This window comes from Sorex araneus, chromosome 1 (assembly GCF_027595985.1).
Source record: "Sorex araneus isolate mSorAra2 chromosome 1, mSorAra2.pri, whole genome shotgun sequence".
Lineage (NCBI taxonomy): Eukaryota > Metazoa > Chordata > Mammalia > Eulipotyphla > Soricidae > Sorex > Sorex araneus.
Window position 1 is genome coordinate 7386368 of NC_073302.1, and position 22690 is coordinate 7409057.

The 22690-nt window shown below is 40.1% G+C and overlaps 1 protein-coding gene across 2 annotated transcripts in view; it reads left to right on the forward strand.

The window, feature by feature from the left end:
* Positions 1-22279, forward strand: part of SCAI (suppressor of cancer cell invasion) — a 148060-nt gene extending 125781 nt beyond the window's left edge. For both annotated transcript variants that reach the window (XM_055130261.1, XM_055130266.1), the window contains 4 exons: positions 5435-5507; positions 8989-9162; positions 9355-9455; positions 12908-22279. In XM_055130261.1, coding sequence (XP_054986236.1) covers positions 5435-5507; positions 8989-9162; positions 9355-9455; positions 12908-13054 — 495 coding nt within the window. In that variant the 3' untranslated portion in view covers positions 13055-22279. The remainder of the gene's footprint in view (positions 1-5434; positions 5508-8988; positions 9163-9354; positions 9456-12907) is intronic.
* Positions 22280-22690: the final 411 nt, after the last annotated feature.

Here is a 22690-nt window from a genome sequence, read left to right on the forward strand (position 1 = left end):
CGTCTGTGGTGCTGGGGATTGAGTTGGGTCAGCTGCGTGCAAGGCAGATGCTTATCCTCTGTGTCATCATCGCTCCACCCGAACTTGCCGCACACAGAGGGGTCCACCCTCTTCCACCCGTAGCTTTCACCAGATCACACCATGAAGGTTGTACTTGTATAGTTGCTCTTTACATATTGTTTTTGTTCCGAGTCACACTGGTTGCGTTCAGGGGCTATTCCCATTCTATAGGGAGTGGTGGGTTACCCCCGTGGTGTTCAGGGGACCATGTGGTCAAATTCAGGCCTCCTGCTGGCAAGGCTGCACTCAGCCCATTGCTCTAGCGGCCCCTCAGTTCTTGGTCTCACAGTCCACTCCCTGCCCTCACTCGGCCTCTTTCCGGAAATCCTTTGACTCCGGTTGATGTTTGGAGCCTCTCACCTACTCAGCTCCCCCCACTCCACCCCCTAGTCCATCAGCTGTGTCAGATGGTCTCAGTCACTTCCAGGTCAGCTGCCCTGTTCGTGCCTGTGCTCCCCAACCTGTGTGTCAGATCCTGTCACTGTGTCACGGAGCATCTCCCCGGCTCTGCTTAGAGTCCCAGCCGTGTGTCCTGGCCTGCACGCTGGTCCTCACCCCCACCTGGTGGGTTTCTGCTTAGGGCCTTCATGGTCTGAACCCTCCTGCAGAGATACCCACAGCGTTCTTCGAGGCTTTGGTTAGCTCCTCCCTCGCCTTCTTTCAAAAGACTTGTCTTCCCACCACTCTTTTTTCTCTCTACCCTTTTTTGCTTAATTTTTCCTTGATTTGCAGGAGTTAATTTTTACACATCGCCGTGGTACCGCTCCATGCACGTACAGATATTAGCGTGCTTAATTCTGCCGCAACCCGTTGTATCTCCATGTTACAGAGGAGAAAAGCGGGCACAGAACACAGAACACCTAAGTCCTTCGCCTTCGGTTCCACACGCAGCTCGAGTGTGGCTTGGCCGGGATTTCAGCGCGGTGTGATCTGAAAGTCTGTGCTGTCGACTGTCCCCTGCACTGTGTTTCCATATGTAGCCCTTGTCACCTGCCAAGATGTTGCATAACGTCTTTATTTTGGGTCTCTACCTGCCACATGCACCTGCTTCTAAAGCAGCTCCAGGGTGCCGGTGGCTGTTGTGTCGTGTTTCCGCGCTCTCTTGGCACTCTGTCCCTCGCGCCCAGAATAGAGCCCCGCCCGTGGCTACTGAACACTTCTGAAAGAAAATAAATCTTTTCTTATTGATGGCGGGGGGCGGAGGACGGGGACACTGAGAGGCGAACCCTGGTGGTGTTTGGGGGTCATATGGGGGAACCTGGGACTGCCTCTGGGCTGGCCACGAGCAAGGCAAGTATCTGGCAAAAAAGAGATCTTTTGAAAAAGCATGCTGTGTGTTTTATAATGACTGTATGTTTTCAAGTCTCAGTTACATAATTTCCTATTGGAAATTCAAATGATCCTAAGCGTTGGAAATCTGGAAGGCCTAGACACCGGAATTGAAATAAAGGAAGATTTTCAGGGTTGTCTTACTTTTCCCCATAAGACTCTAAATTTCCTAGGTTACTCATAAGTATTTTTAAGTGTTTAGAATGGAATACACACACACACACACACACACACACACACACACACACACACACAAAGAATGGAATACACCGTTCCGGAGGAAATGGTCCCCCTACTCAATTTAAGTCACATTTTTATGTTCTTTAAGCATGGTCTCATTTATTTCTGAGCCTCTTGTACATTCTCTGTAGGAAGAGGTAGCAATACTTACCTTAGAGGATTGATACAATTGCGGGTCAGAATCTAAGAATCCTCGGACAGTCACCGGGAAGTACTCAGTCACTCAGTAAAAAACAAGAACCGTGGTGAAAAGCACATGCAAATGAAAGCTCTAAAGAAAAATACAAGTAAACATATCTAGTGATGGAATAATCAAAAGGGTTGATCTGAATCATGTTAAATATTTGAAAATCAGATAATATTGTGTATTGTATCAGTTGATACAAGGAAAAAGTGGATTTTTGTTTGTTTTTTGTGCAAGGGAGATTTGACCCACACTTGGCAATGCTTCAGACTTACTCTTGGTTCTGTGCTCAGGGATCGCTGCGGGCAGGGCTGGGGGTACCAGGATTCGAACTGGAGTCTGCCGCATGCGAAGCAAGCTCCTTACCTGCTGCACTCTTTCTGGCTCAAGAAACACTGAATTTATCTCACTGGTATTTTGTAAAGCATAGAGACTTGGTACCCATTTTTGGGCCATACCCAACATTGCTCGGGAACTGCTCCTGGCTCTGTGCTCAGGATCACTCCTGACAGGCTCTGGGGACCATGCATGGTGCTGGGGATTGGACGCAGGTCCACTGTTTGCAAGGCAGGTGCCTTAAGCCCTGCACTATCTCTCTGGCCCTTCAGGCCTAGAATTTAAAGTATACTCTGATAAAAAGTGTCATTACTAAATATTTGTCGGAGATCCCCAAGGTCACCCTTCCCCACCCAGCCCTGCCAGATTCGGGTGACAGTCGGGGAGGACTCAGTTCTCAGCATAGAACCATACTCGCTACTGAAAAGTGTCAGGCCGCGAGACAGCAAGGCAGGGGCAGCCTTCCACGAGCCCATCCCCTGCATTCAGGCCAGGGCGGAGAAGACCTGGGGCGGCGGGGACATCCTCTAGGGAAGCTCGGTAAGAACTCGGGGCCCAGGACTGGGGTCTAGTCCCGGAGACATCTTCTACATGGCACATTCCAAAATGCCGTACTCTCTCGGGGGACAGAGGCGGGAGCACGTGTTCAGCAGAAGCCTTGTTGGCATCGTCTGTGAGCTGGGAGCCCCTCTCCTCTGCTCCTGGGGAAAACCCGCCCCAACTCTGCCTCCGGAACCAGCCCAAGGGCCAGCCTGTACGAGGCCTCCTGCAGGACAGCGGGGAGGCCCGTTACCCCTTTCTACGCAGAAGTCCTAAACACACATCAGAAGAGAGAGGTTGGCCAGCAGGGGATGCTACGAAAGAAGAAATTCTGTGATATAAGTAATAGCAATATCTAGTTTAGCTCAGCCCCAGCGCCAGGGTGTGAGGGGAAAGGACCCAGCAGCTGCCATTTGTAGCAGGTGGGCTCTGCCTCAGGTGTAGCTACCTGAGTCTGCTCGGAGGAAGATCCTTAAGGTTCATTTGGCTTATTCCTTCCGTATTGATCACAGGAAGCCAGACTTCCTTCCTCCCTCCCTCCCTCCCTCCTTCCCTCCCTCCCTCCCTCCCTCCCTCCTTCCCTCCTTCCCTCCCTCCCTCCCTCCTCCTCTCCCTCCTTCCCTCCTCCCTTCCCCAACCTCCCTCCTTCCTTCCCTCCCTCCTGCCCTCCTTCCTTCCCTCCCTCCTTCCTTCCCTCTTTCCCTCCTTCCCTCTTCCTTTCCTTCCTTCCTTCCTTCTCTCCTTATTAATCTTAGTTAATCATAATGGGTAGGAAGATCTTCTAGGTTATAAGAGGAACTCTGATTATATTTTCTTGCTGATTGTTTGCATTTAACTCTGATTTATTTTGGAACTTGCTCTGTATATGGTGTGAGCGCCTTTCAGTTTTCCTCACCTATTTGAACTGTTTGGGGGGATGATTCCGTAGCTTTGTTCAAGTTTATTGGTCTTCAGTTTTTATCACTAAGCCCTTGAGGTAGCTTATCTGGGACCAGAGGGACTGTGGCGTGGTTAAGGTGCCTGCCTTGCAGTGCAGCCAAGCCCAGCTATTCCCCAGCAGCACGCATGGCTCCCACAACTGCCAGCAGTCACCCGAGCACAGAGCCAGGAGTAACCCCTGAGCACTGCTGGGGTGGCTCCAACACCCCCACTAGAAAAATAAACTTATTTGATGAACTTGACTTCCCTTCTTTCCCAGAGTATGTACGATATTTTTTTTCTATATGAATTTGAGAACATCTGTTTCCAGGGAGCCAGAAAGGTGGTAGAGTGGGCAGAGTACTTGCCTGGCAGCACTGGCACCCCGTACCAGCCCCTCGCACTGCCAGGAATAGTCTCTGAGTGCAGACTCAGGCAGGAGGCAGTCTCAGTACCACTGGTGTGACCCAAAAAACTATAAATAAAACAATATTTGTTTTCATTTCAAGGGGGAGGGGAAAAATGTGACTTTCATTTTTCTTTTTGAGTCACATCCAGCGATGCTCAGGGTTTACTGCTGGCTCATGCACTCAGGAATTACTTCTGGCGGTGCTCAGGGGATCATATGGGATGCAGGGAATCGAACCTGGGTCAGCCACGTGCAAGGCAGACGCCCTCCCCGCTGTGCTATCACTCCAGTCCCAAAATGTGACCTTTTTTTTTTTTTTTTTTTTTTTTGCTTTTTGGGTCACACCTGGCGATGCACAGGGGTTACTCCTGGCTCTGCACTCAGGAATTACCCCTGGCGTGCTCAGGGGACCATATGGGATGCTGGGATTTGAACCCGGGTCGGCCGCGTGCAAGGCAAACGCCCTACCCGCTGTGCTATCTCTCCAGCCCCAATGTGACCTTTTTAATTGAAGTTAGTTTATGTCATTGTGTTCCAGAGTGGGTGATACTTCCTCCCTGGGGGGCACTGTAATATTTCAGGGGGGCAGTAGTAACTTAGAGTGCAACCTGGCACTCTTCTTCATGTTCACCTAGAAAAGGTAGAATTTGTGTGAGACAATTGAGTAATTTTCTTTTGCCTTTAAAGGGGGCAGTAAGGCTGCATTGGCTCAGGCCCTCAGTTTAAAGATTTGTGAATGAGTATAATGGTCTCTGAGGAAGTGGCACCTTGTTAAGAACTTTTGCTCTCTCTCCCTCTGCTCAAGTCTTCATTTTTATCTTTCAGGAATAGTGGGTTCTTCTAAAGGTCATTTTTTTCTCTTGATTTTTCAGATGATCTCTTCTGCGTTTCATTTTTCTTGTGGCATTACAAGACCACTCATGATTTTACGCACCAAGTTGATTCGCCTTTAGAGCAAGGATAAACACATTAACATTTGGGTTTTATACATCTTCCTGTGTGAGGAAAGATTCATGACTGTCCATACCAGTTAGTCAGATTTTAGGGCCCCTGGGCCTAGGGCCAGATCCACGGGCCTTTGAAATTCTGCTCTTCTAAGTCCTGGCATGTGTTGCCAGAGTGGCCTCATGGCTGACAGCTAGATGACCTCTCCCTGCAACACTGCAGCCCTGTGTGTGCCTTGATTTCTAAAACCAACTGTCCACTTAAAAAACTTGTTTTAAGAAAACTTATCATGAGTGGTAAGGAAATACGAATGGCAGTATCTTCAGCTGTTGATGCTTCTGCATCTGCGTATGAGCACAAGACCCAATCCAGGCACTACTGATATGTTTGTTTGTTTGTTTGTTTTAATTACTACAGAAGCATCTTTGGTCAAATCTTTAATGAACAATATTTCTGATTCTTGTATATTGCAGAATTTCACAAACTTATTTGGACAGCCTCTAGTCTGCTTGCTTTCTCCTACAGCATATCCGAAAGCTTTGCAAGGTATGTTCTGTCATTGCCTGTTAAGTCCATAAGTGGCAATTAAACACTGTCTACATTTTTAACAATCCTGCTCTTTGTCTCCCCACCTGTAACGGTCGCTTATGGATCCGTAGTGTTTAATGCGGCAGGTGTCGATCTGAGATTTACCTGGAAGTCTCATCAACAAGAGGCTCCCTTAATGGTGCTACCATCAGGCTTTGAGTTCATCCAAATAGGAATGATAAATTATCCCAGAGGAAAGGGTGAATTTGGTTTCTTGGGGAACTCCAGATTTGTGAATAAAATTTGTTTCCAGGTGTTAGTTTTGGTGTGTTTGTCATCATCCTGTATCTCTGGCTCCATACTGTAGGAATCTTTTAAGACCCTAAGCATACTGATCTTGATAACTTCTCAGCTTTTATGCCTATGGGTGAGGATAAACTGCTAGGCACGACTTCAAGGATTTCTTTTATTCCCTTTTTACCTTGTTATAATTTTTAAAATAAAAGACTCTCTTCTCGGTCTGCCAGAGAATAGGTCATTATTTTGCCTTTCTTTGGTGGCTGAGAACTGACTTTTGTCCCTACTAATTTGTCCTTGAGGAACAACACAGAAACAACACAGACAATGTATTCTAAGCCCCAGTCCTTGAGCTGGGTAAACTACTAAACCAACCGTCCCTGTCTCACTATCTCCCAACTGTGACTAGAGCTGATGACTCTGTGGGAGAGGGCTTTTTACTGCTACTTCCCAGCCAGAAGTCCTGTCTGCTGACATAGTTTGACACAGGAAGTGATGGTCAGCATTTGAATGCCTGAGAGAAGCTGGAGACTTTTCACCGTTGTTTTAAGGTAAGTTCTGCTATTTCACAGAGCAAAGCATACGAAATTATTAAGCTATTGTACCCAAAGTCAAATTACTAAAGGGATAGAACTTACCTTCAAACAACGGTAAAATTCTCCTGCTTTGAGGACTCTGATACCTGTTTCTTTTCATTTCTGGAGAAGTGTAACCCCTTCCAGTTACCCGAGAGCACTTTTGCCATCCATTTCTCTATGAAGAACTTCATTTAAATTGTGTGGCCTAATGGGTTAATGTCAAGATTATTTTGCTCTGGAAGACTTTTTTGTGTAGAGGGTAAAATGCAGGTTGCAGGGAAACTAGGGGCCAGAGCGATAGGACAGTGGATAGGGCACTTGCCATCTTGGGTTCGATCCCCAGGACCTTCTGTGGGCTCCTGAGCACCACCAAATGTGATCTCTGAGCACAGAGTCAGGAGTAAACCCTGAGCACCTCCAGGTTTAGCCCTAAAAGCCAAAAAAATAAAATAAAGAAATGGACAGAATTTAAACCCTAACTCAGCCATTTACTAGCTACATGTCTTGGGAAGTTACTTTGCTATTCTGTGTTTCAGTTTCTTTATTGAATGGAGATATTAATAATATCTACCTCACTAAATAACGCTGGACATTTAGTAAGCAATATGTGCTGTCACCATTATTGTTATTAACATTCCCTTATTTTGTAATACATATCTTTAATATTTTGGGATTCAAGGCCTCTTGAACACTCAGGCTTCTTATACCTTTATTAAGTTTTCTCTGGACACAAAAGTAGCAGATAACTCTAGTGTTTAGTAGGTCAGATTAGGTTCCATTAAGTTTTGCTATCTAAAGCCTGTAGTTCTCTCTTTCACCAACAGTTACTTCATTCACTCAACAAACATTTGTTCTGTATATGTATATCATGTTCTTCTAAGTGCTGGAGGTAATCCTTTGACCTGACAAAAACGGTTGAGTTTCTCACATAACCGGTTATTTAGTAGAAGGTATAGACAGCCAGAAGTGACTAGCTGAGACTCTGAAAGGAAGCAGCCCAGGGAACACGCACAGGAACTCCTAACTAGCACTTACGCGGAGAAGGGGGTAAAGGGATGGAGATGGACTTGAAAGACGTCGAATGAGATGGAAATGGGAAATGGGTGAACGAGAGTATTTGCACAAAGGACTAGTCTATAAGCACTGTGGTAAGAGTTTATGGAACATTTAAAGAAACTAAAGTAATGTTGAGATTATGTGGCTGAATTATGAGAAGCATGTAAGATTTGTCAAGAGATTAAATGGAGTATAGTAAAGTGCTATCACGGGACTTCATGACAGAGGAGAATCAAGGAAGGGCATACACGGAAGGGCTTTCCATGAGAAATGACATGGAAAAGAATGTTAATGAAAACAAGGAAATGGTGGTGGCCAGGAAGCTGGCTTCAAGAGATACCACACCCTCAGAGCCGTGGACGGACAGTGGACGCTCAGGGAGAGGCAGAGATGCACTTCAGGGTCCCCAACTTCGGTGCCGATAGAAATTACAGTGTTGGATAAGAAGCAGTTTGATTTTTAAAAAGGGGTGAGGGACTTTTTTTTTTTTCAGTTTTTGACATTTGAGAGTGAGGTTGAATATTAATCTAAAGCAATTTTTTCCTATAAAATAATTTAATTGCAGTCACAAGAGTAATTTTAGTGTTTTAGCTCCACATTTAAACAAGTAGAAATGTGAAAGGTTAGTGTTAGCAATATGTCTTTTTTATTGCAAAACTATAAAATCTCATGTATATTGTAGAGTTCACAGCATGTGTGGACCAGTGACGGTCCCCAGTCCTACCACAGAGTAGTGTACTTCTGGACATAAGGAAGTCGGTCTAAGCTACAGATGGTGAATTGGTAATCAGCATAACTAATACGATGGGACTAGGTGAAATCAGTAATGTGTAGAGCCAGAGAATATAGTGATATTTAAAGGAGAGGCAGAACAGAAACAGCCAACAAAGGAAAATGAAAAGAAATCTATCAAGAACTATCTATAATCCACAACTTGTCAAGTGCAGAGGAAATTTGTGTTGTGAGAGGGGAAAAGATGAAGAAAGATGTTCAGGGGTTCCTGGAGCGATAGTACAGTGGCAGGCTGTTTGCTTTGCATGTAGCACACCAGATTTGATCCCCACACTCCCCAAATGGTACCCCAAGCTTGCCAGGAGTGAGCCCTAAGTGCAGAGCCAGATGTGAGCCCTGAGCATAGGCTGGGTATAGTGTCTCCCCTGTCCCCAACAGAAGGATGTTCAGGGCCAAGGAGTAGTTCTTAATGCCTGGAGTGCACCCAGCCCTGGGTTCAATTCCCAGACTCAGGACATCCGGAGCACTGACTGGTATATCCCTTATGGCCCCTGGACTGCTGTGAGACCCCCCCCCCCAAAAAAAAAAAAAAAACAAGGAAATATCTTTTTATCTTCTTGGAAGTTGACTCTAAAATTTGACTCCAGAGTTTGTTCACCAGCAACTATTGTATCTGGGATATGGTTTTAAAGTTCCACGTAGAATCTTCTTTGTTGAATTATGATTAACAACATATCTTTGATTTTATATATTACTGTTATGTTAAAGTGTTCTTCAAATATATCTCTTGTGTAAAAATGTTGTCTCTCTCTACATAAACACATTTGTTATTACAGATCAGTCTCAACGAGGCAGCCTCTTCACTCTCTTTTTGAACAATCCGCTAATGGCCTTCCTATTTGTCTCTGGATTGTCAAGCATGCGTAGAGGTCTATGGGAAAAGTGCCAAGACTATCTTCGAAAAATCAACCGTGATATTGCCCAGCTACTGACCCATTCCCGTTCAATAGGTACCCTGCTAATTTCACTGAACACTTAACAGACTGTGACATTCAGGTTTAAATCTGTTTAAATTGTTTGAAATTTTTAAGGTGTTTATCCCCAGCAGGAAAGTTAAAAAGGTTTCCCCAAATTTTTCTTCCCCTTCGAAAAGGTTTTCCCATGTAAACATCCTTTCACTGTCACTTTTCTCCTCTTTGCAGATCAGGCATTTCTCCAGTTTTTTGGGGATGAATTTCTTCGCTTGCTTCTCACAAGATTTATCTTTTGTTCAGCCACCATGAGGATGCACAAGATTTTTCGGGTAGGCCAAAATTTACTTAATAAAGAAAAAGTTTTGCATCTTAGGTATTTAAGAACCACGTTTTATGTTTTACCTGTATTAAGTAAGATTTGAGTAGGTTTAGGTAATACGTATGCATTGTAAAAGTTAAAATTGTGAGTTACATAAAGCACATAGGAATTACTACCCCTCTATAAGAGATACATTTTTATTCCTTTAGGTTCTGTGTGGATACTCTCTGATACTCTTTCCATTCCAGAATGAAATGAAATTTGGAATTTTTTTGTTTGTATTTTGACCATACCCAGTAGTGCTCAGGGCTTACTCCAGGCTCTACACTCAGGGATCATTCAACTCCTGTTGGTGCTTGGAGACCAAATAGGGTGTTGGGAATCAAACCCAGGTCTACCACATGCAAGGAAAGCTCCCTGTCCCCTGTTCTGTCACTCCAGCCTCAGGAATTTGGAATTTTCTTTCACTTTCCTCAATAATTTTGCCACATTCATTTGTGTTTCTAGAGAGCATGTTGATGGGTCCATATTTCAGGTCTTCTTTTGTCCACTCATTATGGTATTATTTCTAAGATTGAAACATGTTGATGACCTTTATAGCTTTCATGAATTTATTTTAACTACCATAGAGGGCTCCAATTTGAACCATGCGTCACTTAATGGTAAGGGTATATTCTGAGGAATACATATTTAGGCCATTTTGTTGTTGTGTACATCCTGGAATGTAAATATACAGACTGAGATGGCTGAGCATGCTCCATACTTGGTCTGTATGGGACAGTGTAAGGGGATCACTTTCATGTATTGAGTCTGTCATTGACCCAGGTGCCTTTAAGAAATGCATGACTTGGGGCTGGAGCAGTAGCACAGCGGGTAGGGCGTTTGCCTTGTACGTGGCCGACCCGGGTTTGATTCCCAGCATCCCATATGGTCCCCCAAGCACCGCCAGGAATAATTCCTGAGTGCATGAGCCAGGAGTGACCCCTGTGCATCGCCAGGTGTGACCCAAAAAAGCAAAAAAAAAAAAAAAAACATAAATCCATGACTATATATATCATAAACTACTTCCATTCTGCTGATAAAGGGCGTTCAGGTTATTTTCAGGTCTTTATTATTTAAACAATACTACAGTGAAATCTTTTGTTAAGTTTTTGTTTTTTTTTTATTTTATTGGATCACCGTGAAAAAAATACAAAGCTTTCAGGTTTAAGTGTCAGTCATATAATGATTAAACCCCCATCCCTTCACCAGTGTACAAGAACCCCAATATACCCCCCCAATCCCCCCACATAAGTAACTAATGATCTTCACTTTATTCTCCTTATACTTTGAATACATTCAATATTTCAATAGAGAACTCATTATTATTGTTTGAAATTTCCCCCCAATAATCAGGCCTACTAAAAAGGCATCATTCAACAATTTCTTTACATTGCTAAGAATGAAGACTCTATGAGTTCTTGCGGCTGCACGGATTTGGATTTCTGATATTTTAGCTCAGTTCACAGTCTAGATGCGTTTCTGTAAGAAGCCGCTCTGGGTGCCAAACTGGGTTAGAAGACCTCTCAGATCATAGTCTTTAGGAGCAGAGGGTCCGTCTTTTGTAAAGTTTCTTATGGGACCTTATTCCTCTGATAGTAGTCTGATAGTGGAATGCAAAGTCAGTGGATTTAGGCATATTCAGTTTTTTTGGGTAATGCCAAATATTTTGGAAAGTGGTACCAGTTGTACCAGGAGTATGTACGAGTTGCTTTTTCCATAAGTACTCTGCCTCTACTTGTTGCACTCATATTTCACAAATATGTGTGTATGTATATATATATTTGGGTTTGAGGTCATACCAGGCCATGCTTTGGACTTATTCCATTTTTGTTTATTTGTTTTCTGGGCTTATTCTTAACTTCATGTTACACTCCTGGTGTAATACTCAAGGGGCCATATGAGATACTGTCAAAGCTTTTCTCAAAATAGTTGTAGCATTTTGTGGATTTTTGTGGAAGATACTCAGAACAACTCCTGGCTCGGTGCTCAGGGATCACTCCTTGTGGTGCTCAGGGAACCAGGTAGTATCTGTGATAAAGCCCTTGCTCCTGCTTGCAAGGCATGTGCTCCAGCCTGTTGAACTGTCTCTCCAGCCTTGTTACACTGTTTCATATTCCCACAGTAGCCTGTAGCATGCTTTCCATTCTGATGTTGGTGTTGCCAAATTTTGAGATTTTGTGCCTTTTTTCAATTTACATTTTATTTGTGAATAATGTTAACAGTCTTTTCAATGTACTTTTTTTTTTTTAATCTCACTCTGTAGTTGCCTTTCATTTTCTCAATTAACTTTTTTTTTTCTTTTGGGTCACACCTGGCAATGCACAGGGGCTACTCCTTTTGTCGCCTCTCCTGGAATTTTTTTTTTTTTTAATTACTGTTTGGGTCACACTCAGCAATGCTCTGGGGTTACTTCTGGCCCTTCACTCAGCAATCACTCCTGGCAGTGCTCAGAGGACTACACAGGATACCGGGAATTGTACCCACTGTCACTGTCACTCTCATCCTTTTGCTCATTTATTTGCTCAAGCGAGCACCAGTAACGTCTCCATGTGAGACTTGTTGTTACTGTTTTTGGCATATCAAATATGTCACGGGTATTTCATGTTAGATACTCTCAGTAGCTTGTTGGGCTCACCAAGAGGGATGAAGAAATCGACCCCACGTTGGCCGAGTGCAAAGCAAACACCCTATCCACTGTGCTATCGTTTAGTCCAGTTGAACCCACATGCAAAGCAAATGTCCTATCCAGCCCTATTGCTCCGGTCATCATTCCTGAAATTAATAAATTTCAATACTAGGACTTTGTAGTGCTTCTGGGTATTTTTAAATTTTTGCTATAACATCTGTTTGTTCAGTAATTTAACAAATACTTGTTGAATTCTGTATATGCTGTGATTTTTTTTTCCTGAAGAAAGCAGGATTTACATAGTTTCCACTTAGCATAACACGAGCATCCAGAAATGAAAGATTCCAGTAAATACTTGTGAAATAACTTGTAAGTGACTTGATTAAGTTTCCGCTGTGTTACAGGGGCAAAACTCAGTGGTACCTTGGAGATTTGTGCTGGAGGGGTAGTATTGGGGTTAAGTCCTCTCCTCATGCTGATCCCAGCTTAAATCCCCAGTGCCACATATGGTCCCTAAGTTCTTCCTGAGTTTTCTCCTAAGCACCACTGGGTATGGCGCACACCGCCCTCAAAGTAAAATTTTTAAAAAGTCAAATGTGAAGGATTTTCTATGTTCTACAACTCTATTATTAGTAAGGGTCAAACCAGTCTGAAGATGAAAAATATATCTGATTACTCCTTAATGCTCTCATGCTAACAGTATCCTTATTAAGGCTATCTATAATTTTCTTTCATTAACCCATAAAATTTCTCCTTTCTCTCTCTTTTTTTTTTTTTTTTTTTTTGCCTCCCAGGAAACACGAAATTACCCAGAGTCCTATCCACAACTGCCAAGGGATGAAACAGTGGAGAATCCTCATCTACAGAAGCATATTTTGGAATTGGCGTCCATTCTGGATGTGCGAAATGTGTTCCTTGAGAACGCCATAGATGACTATTGAAACTCGCATTCTCTTGTTGAAACAGTTTTTCATTTGCCACAGATTATAAATGGTGCCGTTTTCTAATGTGATGACAGACACATAGTGGTGTTACTTAGTTTTTATTTTTTAATTTAAGACCACCATTTTAAAAACAAACTGAAAAAATATGCTCAAACTTTTAGGATAACTTTTAAAAATACAATATTTCAGGTCTTTTAAAAATTAATCTTGGAATTTTTATTTTTTGGTTTTGAGGTATGGATTACTTCCAACATTAATCCTACACTCAAAATAATCACTATTCTCACCCTGAGAAGAGTAAATCATTTATTTTTGTATAAAGAGGAAAATCCAGCTCTTGTACTTGGACCTTAAATGTGTGGATTTGGGAAAAATGTAATTGTTTGCAAAGATAACCCTAGACAGCATGGACTACTAAAATCAAGAACAGTCTTTCCATAGTATTTCTTTTTCATTCCAAGAGAGTAGACAGAACGTTGTGTGATTCCTTGAAACATAATCAAGACAGTTCTTGAGATCATTTTCCTTCATTTAAACACTGTCAACATTTCAGAAACTGTACAGAACTCATTTTGAGAACCTGAAAGCTAAATCTTTTCATTGGAGCCTTGAGGTGATAAATTTCATTTGGAGTGTGGGAGTCCTGTGTTATCATGAGATAACGTTGGCATATTCTCTTTCTCTGTAGTCTGTGAATGCTAGAAATATGAAAGAACAACTTTTAAGTATCTCAATCGAAAATTCAGATGGTTGGTTTCATATTATAATCAATGTTTCCTAGGAGTTCTGCTGAAACTTTTAGTTCCTGCCAGTAGGCGTCAAGGTGGTCAGGACGGAAGGCCATGGCGCACAGTGCAGGCTTGGCATCCTTTTGCCCAGAGGCCAGAGAGGTCATTCATTTCAGTTGGGGATAACAGATTTGTTATTTAACCAAATATGGAAGTTGCTTTTGCATTGAAAATTTCAAAATAAGGTTTTTTAACTCCTTGTATTTACTATTTTATACTCATGCATAAGTTTTTTTTAATTATTTTAAATAGGACTTGATATATAAAATATAAAGATTTTCATGTCTCCCTCCCTTCCCTGTCCCCCCCCCATCATCCCCTTCATATTTTACAGGCGTTTATCTGTGATTTTTTTTCCTCCCTTTTCTTTTAACTCCACAGCTTTCAAGTTCAAAAATCGATGAATCAAAATTCCTTCTCCGTAATTTTTATATCGGCTCTTCTCCCTCTCACAGTCCTAGGGGAAATGAGGTCATTGCCTTTGGTGCCTCTTTCCTGTGTCCCTAAGGGAATTTTACTGTAGTATTTTTAACTCAGTTTTCATTTCTGGCATAGAGAGTTATTTGGGCCTGAGTTATTCATCTGCCTATTCCAATATGCTGATTTTTCATCTGAAGTCTCAAGGCTGTTGTTTCCTGGGTTTGGGAGACCTTGTGGTGTTTAAATATTAAATTCTTTTTGTCTGCCCTTTTTTATTATTTCAGAAAGCTTTGGAAAATTTACCCTGGAGAGAGATTTCTCTTGCTATTGGGTTGATTTTTCAATATCAGAGTCTACCCTTTTTCGGATAGCTTTTCCTTTAGTGCGGTAGATCATCCTTAGTTGCCTGACCTCTTGTTTCAAGTCCACTTCAGTTCTGTGCCAGAAATGCTCCTAATAATAATAAAAAAACACATGTATTTTCCTGCTCTCTGATGCTTAAAATAATATTTATCATCCTGAGCTTTAGACTCACTGGTTTGGCATAAAGAACAGGGATCTGAGAACTAGGAGATCTGAGTTTTGATCCTGGCTCTCTTGGTAACTAGCTTTATGCCTGCTGACAGGTGTCTTCAGGTCTCTGCTTTTTAATTCTCTCAACTGTAAAAGGAAGTTGTTGGCCCAATTTTTTCCAATCCTTTGGTTCTATAATTTGAACTCTTGATTCCAAAAGATAGAGATTTTTTCCATTCATGCCACTTGTAAAACTTGATTTTAATGTACACACAATTCTCTTTTCTGACTGATTTTCCTATGCCAAGTTTTTGTTGACGATAATATCTGGATTCCCATTTAATCTTTGAAACTAGATCAGAGGGAGAATCTCCCAGACAAATGAGAACTTTATGACTAGAAGCATTCTTGTTCAAGTGCTTGAGAATTTAGAAATCACTGCTAGGGTTTAGATGATAACAAAGCCACTTAAGCCAGTTGTAGTATAATATCAAAAGTATTATAGTTGAAAATTATTTGTAGTTAAAAATCAAAAGTGAACTAAAGTCTTCAGTGAGAGGATATATGAAATTTCTAAACTGTTGTCTTCTTCATGCCTTCAAAAATGTTGCTTAGGAGCTCGAGTGATAGCACATCAGGTAGGGTGTTTGCCTTGCATGAGGCTGACCCAGGTTTGATTCCCAGCATCCCATATGGCCCCCTGAGCACCACCAGGAATAATTCCTGAGTGCATAAGCCAGGAGTAACCCCTAAGCATTACCGGGTGTGACCCAAAAAGCAAAAAAAAAAAATATATATATATATATATATATATATATTTTTTTTTTTTAAATAAGTTGCTTAAAATTCTCAGATAGTACTGGGGGCCAGAGCGACAGTACAGCAAGTAGGGCACTTGTCTTGCATGCAGCCAACCTGGATTTGATCTCTGGCGCACCCTATATGGCCCGCTGAGCCCTGCTCAGGGGAACAACCTCTGACAGAAGAGCCAGGAATATGCTCTGGGCACTGCTGGATGTGGCCCCCAAACAAAAACAAAACAAACTTCTAAAATAGTACATATTTTATTCTAGATCTAATCAAACAGACATATAACTCACTGTCTTTATGAAGTTTGCATTCTAGCAGGAGACTGGTAATAAAGAAAATAAGTAAATTTATAGTAGAAAGTTATAATTAGCATGATGAAAATTTAGACTACGGCAAGGAAATCTTGCTTTTGGGTAAAATGTGATTTTTAGATGAAGATCAGGGTAGGCCTTATGGAGGCAGATGACCTTTGTGCTAGTTTTAAATATATACAGGGTCTAAAGTGTCCACTTACACCTATCACCCAACTTCTATTTAATGCATAATTTATTTTATAATTAAGGCATTAATCAAGGAAGAACCGTTAAAGGACAATCACTTGATGGGCTCATGGTTGCAATGGCAAGGAATCCCATTTTTTTAGTGCATACCATCCCTTTATAAAAATATTAAGCCCTATATTTATTTGTTTTTAGATTCATATAAAAATGAATATTGGAAAAGAGCAAAGCAATGGCACTTCTTTGGTATCAAATTGCACAAACTCTCCCCCTGGAGATTCTGATATGGTCTCTGGCTTCCCGTAAGAATTATGATAATGAAATGAAAAGTACAACTTCGCAAGAAATCGCTTGTACCCGAAACAAAACTAAGCACAATAGTATTTTCTTTTACCCACTTGTGTGTGAAGTTGGTAAAGCAACTATCTTCTTATTTTACAGAAGAGAAAGCTGAGACCAAATAAAAATAATACAGTCTATTCATAATGTTAGAGCGCGAACTAAAGCTTACATCTTCTAATCTCAGCCCTGTCTTTCTAGTCGCTCAGGTAGCTTTCTATAATGAGCAAGAAGGAAATAATTAAAAATCTATTTTTTTGGCACAAAAGGCTATGGTATTTTTTTAGTATATCAAATAATGAAACCCAGTGAAGCAGTCTGCCCTGACAGAATTTTAATTATTAAAAAAAAAATAATTAAGCAAATGTTTTGTCTTTGATTTTTCCCAACATGTATTGTTTATATATTTTGTGTTCCTCCTAAGATGTGGTGCTCTCAAAAAACTTTCAAAGCACATAAGAATCTATTGTATGCTTTCTATTTTTACCAAGGTGAAATGTTTTGAGATTATAAAGCAAAGTGCAATCTAGTCCTGACTAAATTTTCCTGATTCAGATCTGGATTTCAATTTTTCCTCACTGTGGCTACTGTCCTTTATTTTCTTCTTGGCAATAAATTCTCTGAAACATATTAGGTTAAATTCTGAGTTAGTTCAGATTATTGAACTTTGTTGAGGCAAAGGGATAAGCAACAAATCTGATTTTGTACAGGTATGGAGCTTTCTTAAGCATTCTCCTCCAAATTTCATCTCTGACCTGTGTGACTTAGTAACTTTTTGTCTCTTAGAAGACAAAAACTCACTTGAAAAATCTTGTACTTAGTTAATCCACAGTGACCTGTAATCAGTCTGATATGCAGAGAACATTCTGGAGTGAAAATAGAGTAAGTTGCCAAGGTCTGCAAATTTGGTTTTTGCCACCGATTCAGAACCACCTCCTACCCCTAAGTGAGTAAAAAGACGTGATACGAATATGAATCGAATGAATGATATTTGGAGTATATTTGTTCCCGTGTGTTTGGACAGTATAAGGGATACTTACATTGAGGGCTCTTTGTTGACCTTATTTATTTGAAATTCTTATTTTATTTGTAATGGCATGTGTATATTTTTGTGATGCTAAATGCAATCTCTGTATACTTTTTGTATATATGTACATATTTGTAAATATATTGGTATGCAATGATACAGTATGTGTATATTATATACCCATACCCATTGTGGGCTGAATTTATTTAAGTTCTGTGAGGACATCCTAGTGGCATTGTTCATGCTGCTGTAATTAGGTTGTGGTGCATCTCATTCACAAGCCTCTATTTTGAGGGGCTTGTGTTTGAGTAAAATGGGCTAATTTGGAGTTGAAATTAGGATATAAAGATCTGAACAGAAAGCTGGATATTCTTAGCTTTAAAACCATCTGCCAATTTCCATTTGAACTAACGATAAATATATAAGCCTGAAAAAAGTATGTGAAACTGAGACACCAGCAGGTTCTTAAGCTATGTTAGTAGTCCTTTATTTTCTTGACCCATAGTTAAGTATTATTACTGAATTATAAAGTGTTTATATTGAGAATCAAGGGGCTCTGGAAAAAATTACTTTGATTTTACATTTCACAATAGACAAGAAAATGTCCTTCTGAAGTAAGGAAATAGTTCCTAGTTGCCAGTTTTGTACCTAATATTAAGTTTTAACTTTGGAACACCTTTTTTCGCTGTATGTCTCATTTTGCATCTGTCTCTGTGAGGCAGAAGGGGGCATTGCTAAGGGAAATCTTTACCCAGGTGGGATGGGATCGAATGAGGAAAGAAATGTTATTAATCTGTATATTTGCAGCAGCTCGTGGCATTTCCAATTCTAGATTTTTCTTACTGGAATTACATAACAAGGATGAGTTTGCTCATCTGAGAAAATGCATCCAGTGAATACAAAGCCTCCAATTGTATTTCTTTGTCTCTGTGAGACCACTTGTGTTCTGCAAATTGATATATTTACACATGAAGTAGGGTTCTTAATTTTAGGTGCATGACATGCTATGAAATCTGGCCTTCAAACTTTTCCCAAGGCTGACAGGGTGGGGAAGGATCAGAGTACATGAGCATTATACATCTGTAGATCATTGGGGTCACAGAATATCACGTGAGGTCAAAGAGTCTCACAGCGTGTTGCTCCTGTCTGCACTTGGAATGATTATGTGCATGAAAGAGTGTAGGAGACATTGAGATACCTTGAATACATTTACCACCAAAATCAGGTAGAATAACTGCATAAGTATAACTGCAAAGCAACATTTTACCCCAGTATTCTTAAGACGATTATATTTATCCAGTCACTTACTATTTTAAAGAGACAAGTTGAAAGAGATGAGTCAGGAGTCAATGGTACCACACCCCAAAATATATTTTGCCTTTTCATTGCAGTCAACCATTGGTAACAATTTAAATTTAAAATAGTTATACTAGCATTTTCATTAAATATTAAATTGTGGTAGCATAGTATATATATATATTTTTTTTTCTAATAATGAAATGGGGCTGGAGTGATTATACAGTGGGTAAAGGCATTGCCTTACGTGCAGCCAGCCCAGGTTCAGTCCCTAGCAGCACATATGGGTCCCCTGAGCCCCAGCAAGAGTGATCCATAACACAACAACAGAAATAACCCTGAGCACCGCCAGGTGTGACCCAAAAACTGAAAAGTAAAAAAAAAAATCATGAAAACATAGTATCTCATCGTGTCTGATGTTCTGTTTAAGTAACAATCATTTATTGCAACTGGAGTATAGCTGAGCAATTGGGGTATGCTTATTTGAAATTCTTGAAGTGGCTCAGGATCACTGTAGACATTCATTTGAGCCAAATAACAGCAATAAAAAGTGCAGTAGATGAGAGTGACTTTGTGACTATGACCTCCTACTCTTCACGGTTGTCAGCAAGTTACAGTGCAGTAAAGTAAGATAGGACTTGCTTAGAAAACCAAGCCCTTTCTCTGTTCTCCTTTGCTCTTGTGCATTAATACTTCCTAACTATTCAGCCTGTACTTCCCTGGATACTGTGACTACTTTTACCTGAACAGTAAAAAAGGGCAATTCAGCTTCTTGAAACTAAAATTTCAAAACATACTGCACTGTCTCCCAGTGTCACTGATTTTTTTTAAAAAACACAGATTATTTAAACTAAATCCCTTTGTGTTCAAGGAAAAATAATTGACTGTGAAAGGGCTCGATTATCCATGAATGGAGGGGTGCCAGGCTGATGTTAGGGACCATGCTCTTAAGTGGGTAAAATAATGAATTAAATTTAGTGTACTAAATTGTATTAAATTTGATACCTTAGAAATATTTCCTTTAAAGTTCTATAGATAAGTTTTCTTAAGCAAAAGTTAGACTTTTTCACTTGCTGTAGTACTGATTTTTGAGAATTACATTTCTGCATCTGCATAACATTGTTACTTAATCACTGATGCACCATCTTTAATTTGTAAACATTTTTGTTTTTAAAGATTATTTTTCAAATTACCTGTCAAATTAAGCAGTGTGATTTTAATCATATTTGAACAATTTTTAAAAAGATTGTTTGAAATACATAAAATAATTCTGTACTGCAGATTCATTTAGTCAAACCTGAACTTGGTCACAGAACAGACTATAAATTGGGAATATTTCCATATTTTATTGGACAATTCCAGTCTATAGATATCCTAAGACAATCATATTTTTAGGTGTAAGATATTGGTAATTTCAGGGTTTGGGTTTTTACTTTTCTGATAGCCTTCTGAAATGAAAAATAATAGACTGATATTATCACTTTCAGAAAAAGGGAATGATAGCTAGCCTTCCTAAGGTCTACAGCAAATAATTGAAATTGCAAGTTATATAATCAGTATTTTCTTTTGAGGTTGTCATGATCATCTAGTTATGACTAAAAATTAACATTTGTAAAGTTACAGTTTGATCCATAAGTATTTTCAAACCATAGAAAAATGAAGAGAATATTTCTATCTTCTTTCACATATTACTGTTTTTTTTAATCAATTGTAAGTATGTATTGTGATGGTTAAAAATCTACAGGAAAAAGTTCTTAAGATGTGTAAGGTAATAAGAATTTTTATTATTTTTCCTGAAGTCTTTCATTTTTAACTCATTTATTCTATTTTGAAAGAACTTTTAGTGGTTCAGTAAGATATTTTAGCACTTTGTGTTTATGACTTTTTCATAGTTACCTGAAGACATTCCTTTTGTCCTGTTGGCCAGCCCTAGACCTGGTCCTTTATCCTCTAGATTGGTTTGGTTTTATAGTGCTGGAAATCAAACCCAGAGTCTCACTCACGAGAGGCCTGTGCTCTAAAGATGGGCCACATTCCTGGTTTCTTCATTTTTTAATAAACCGTGACATTCAACAGCCAGATAGTTGTATTTGGGGGCTTCTTCCAGTTGAGGTAGAAAGGTCTTAGATAATAGAAGAGGCAGATACAATGTCCTAATATTTTCATAGTAGAACTTACAAGTGAAGGAAGTTATCTACATAGGTTTTCTTCTTTGTGTAGCACCAGTATACATAGTGGTTTCAATTAAATCAGATGAAGCAGTTATAAATCATTTATTTTGCTCTAAGGATTATTTATCATTTCAAGCCAGATTATTTTCTATGAGTAGTTTCCATTGTAAGGTTGGATAGCTTTTATTCATTCAAATCATTACTAACAGTTAAGATAATCAAATAGGAGTTAGAGTAAGTTTGACTTTTTCCCTGAAAATAATGGTGAACCTATTGTCTATATTATGGATATTAGGCAGAAATGCACTTGTTTCAATCATAGCAAAAATTACATTTGGAGATTTTAATTACTTGAGTTTCTCGTGATGTGAAATACTTTTTAAAAATTGTGCTTGTCTGTAACTGAAATGTTATAGAATTGTAATACTATAGGGATTATAGAGTTATATCTATTAGCTCTCCTCAAGAGATTGAAGCACAATAATTTTCATGTGACAGTTCTTATCCAAGTGCTGCTAACCTGTCGTGCAAATAATGAAGCTATTTGGTTGCCTATCTAGCTACTCACAAATCACTGTAATCCTTGAAACATAGTCTTGTTGATCATTTGTGTTAAATTTCGGGTATTTTGGGTTAATACTAGAACAGAACCCATCAACCCTGTGAGACAGCAAACCATTTGGATTCATTAGTTTTGTATATGTTATCAGTAGAATAAATCTTGAAGGGGCTATTTACTACCAATGACTAAGGGGGAAAATTATATCGTCATTATGATTTGGCTTGAACATTTGTGGTATTGTACAAGTCTCGTCTGTTGTGTTTCTAAATTGCTGAAGCCATAGTCTTAAGGATGTTTTCTTGTTTTGTTCCTTTTTTCAGCAGCCTTCTCCTGCTTTGTTATGGTTCTTTAGATTTTAGAAATTGAGAAATTACTGAAACATTTTCTCTTGAGTTCGTCATTTCTGACTTTTGTATGTGATTTGTCCTAAAGGATAGCAAGCTTTCCACTACTTCACTTAAATGAACTTAAGAGTAAACACTGTGATTCTGCAGAGATCAATAGGCCCTTGTCTTTCCAATGTTTTCTTCTGTTACACGGTACTACCACCTTGAGGGCGCTTAATACTAGAGGAGGACAGTTAAGCGTTGTTTTGGTGTTTATTAAATTACATGGTTACAGAACATTTGATTTTTGTTGTCAGTGTATCGAAGACATCTTTGCATTGTTCTCTAGGAATGTGACTACATCCATCAGGTGTGAACTCTTGTAAATGAATTTTGTATCTTGAATCCACGTATATATTAAGTGTATCACCAATATAAAATAAACATTATTTGCTTAAAATTTTTGATAACTCCGCGGAATCGTTGGCCACAGCCCTGTAGTGGGCTGTGGTGGTTTGCATTCTTTCCATAATACCGCAGACGATCGGGGTTGCAGTATTTGGCTGTATGCTTCTCCTCAGGCTTCTCCCCGGCCCCCTCCTGAGGATCACAACTGGACGATGCCTAGGGCAGGGCTGGGGAGGGGGCGTTGGGCTGACCCTCCGGCCAGACCAAGAACCACTCACAAGCTCCTGATTCATCCTGTGGCTTTGAACTTGGCACTTCTACACCTTTGGCTTGCTTCAGCTTCCAAGAATGGGCCGCGAGGTTCCGAGGCGGGATTTCTGCCACCAGGTTTTTTTTTATTATTATTTATTTTTATTTTTTTATTGAATCACCATGTGTAAAGAGCTTTCAAGTCTCCCTTATACAATGCTCAA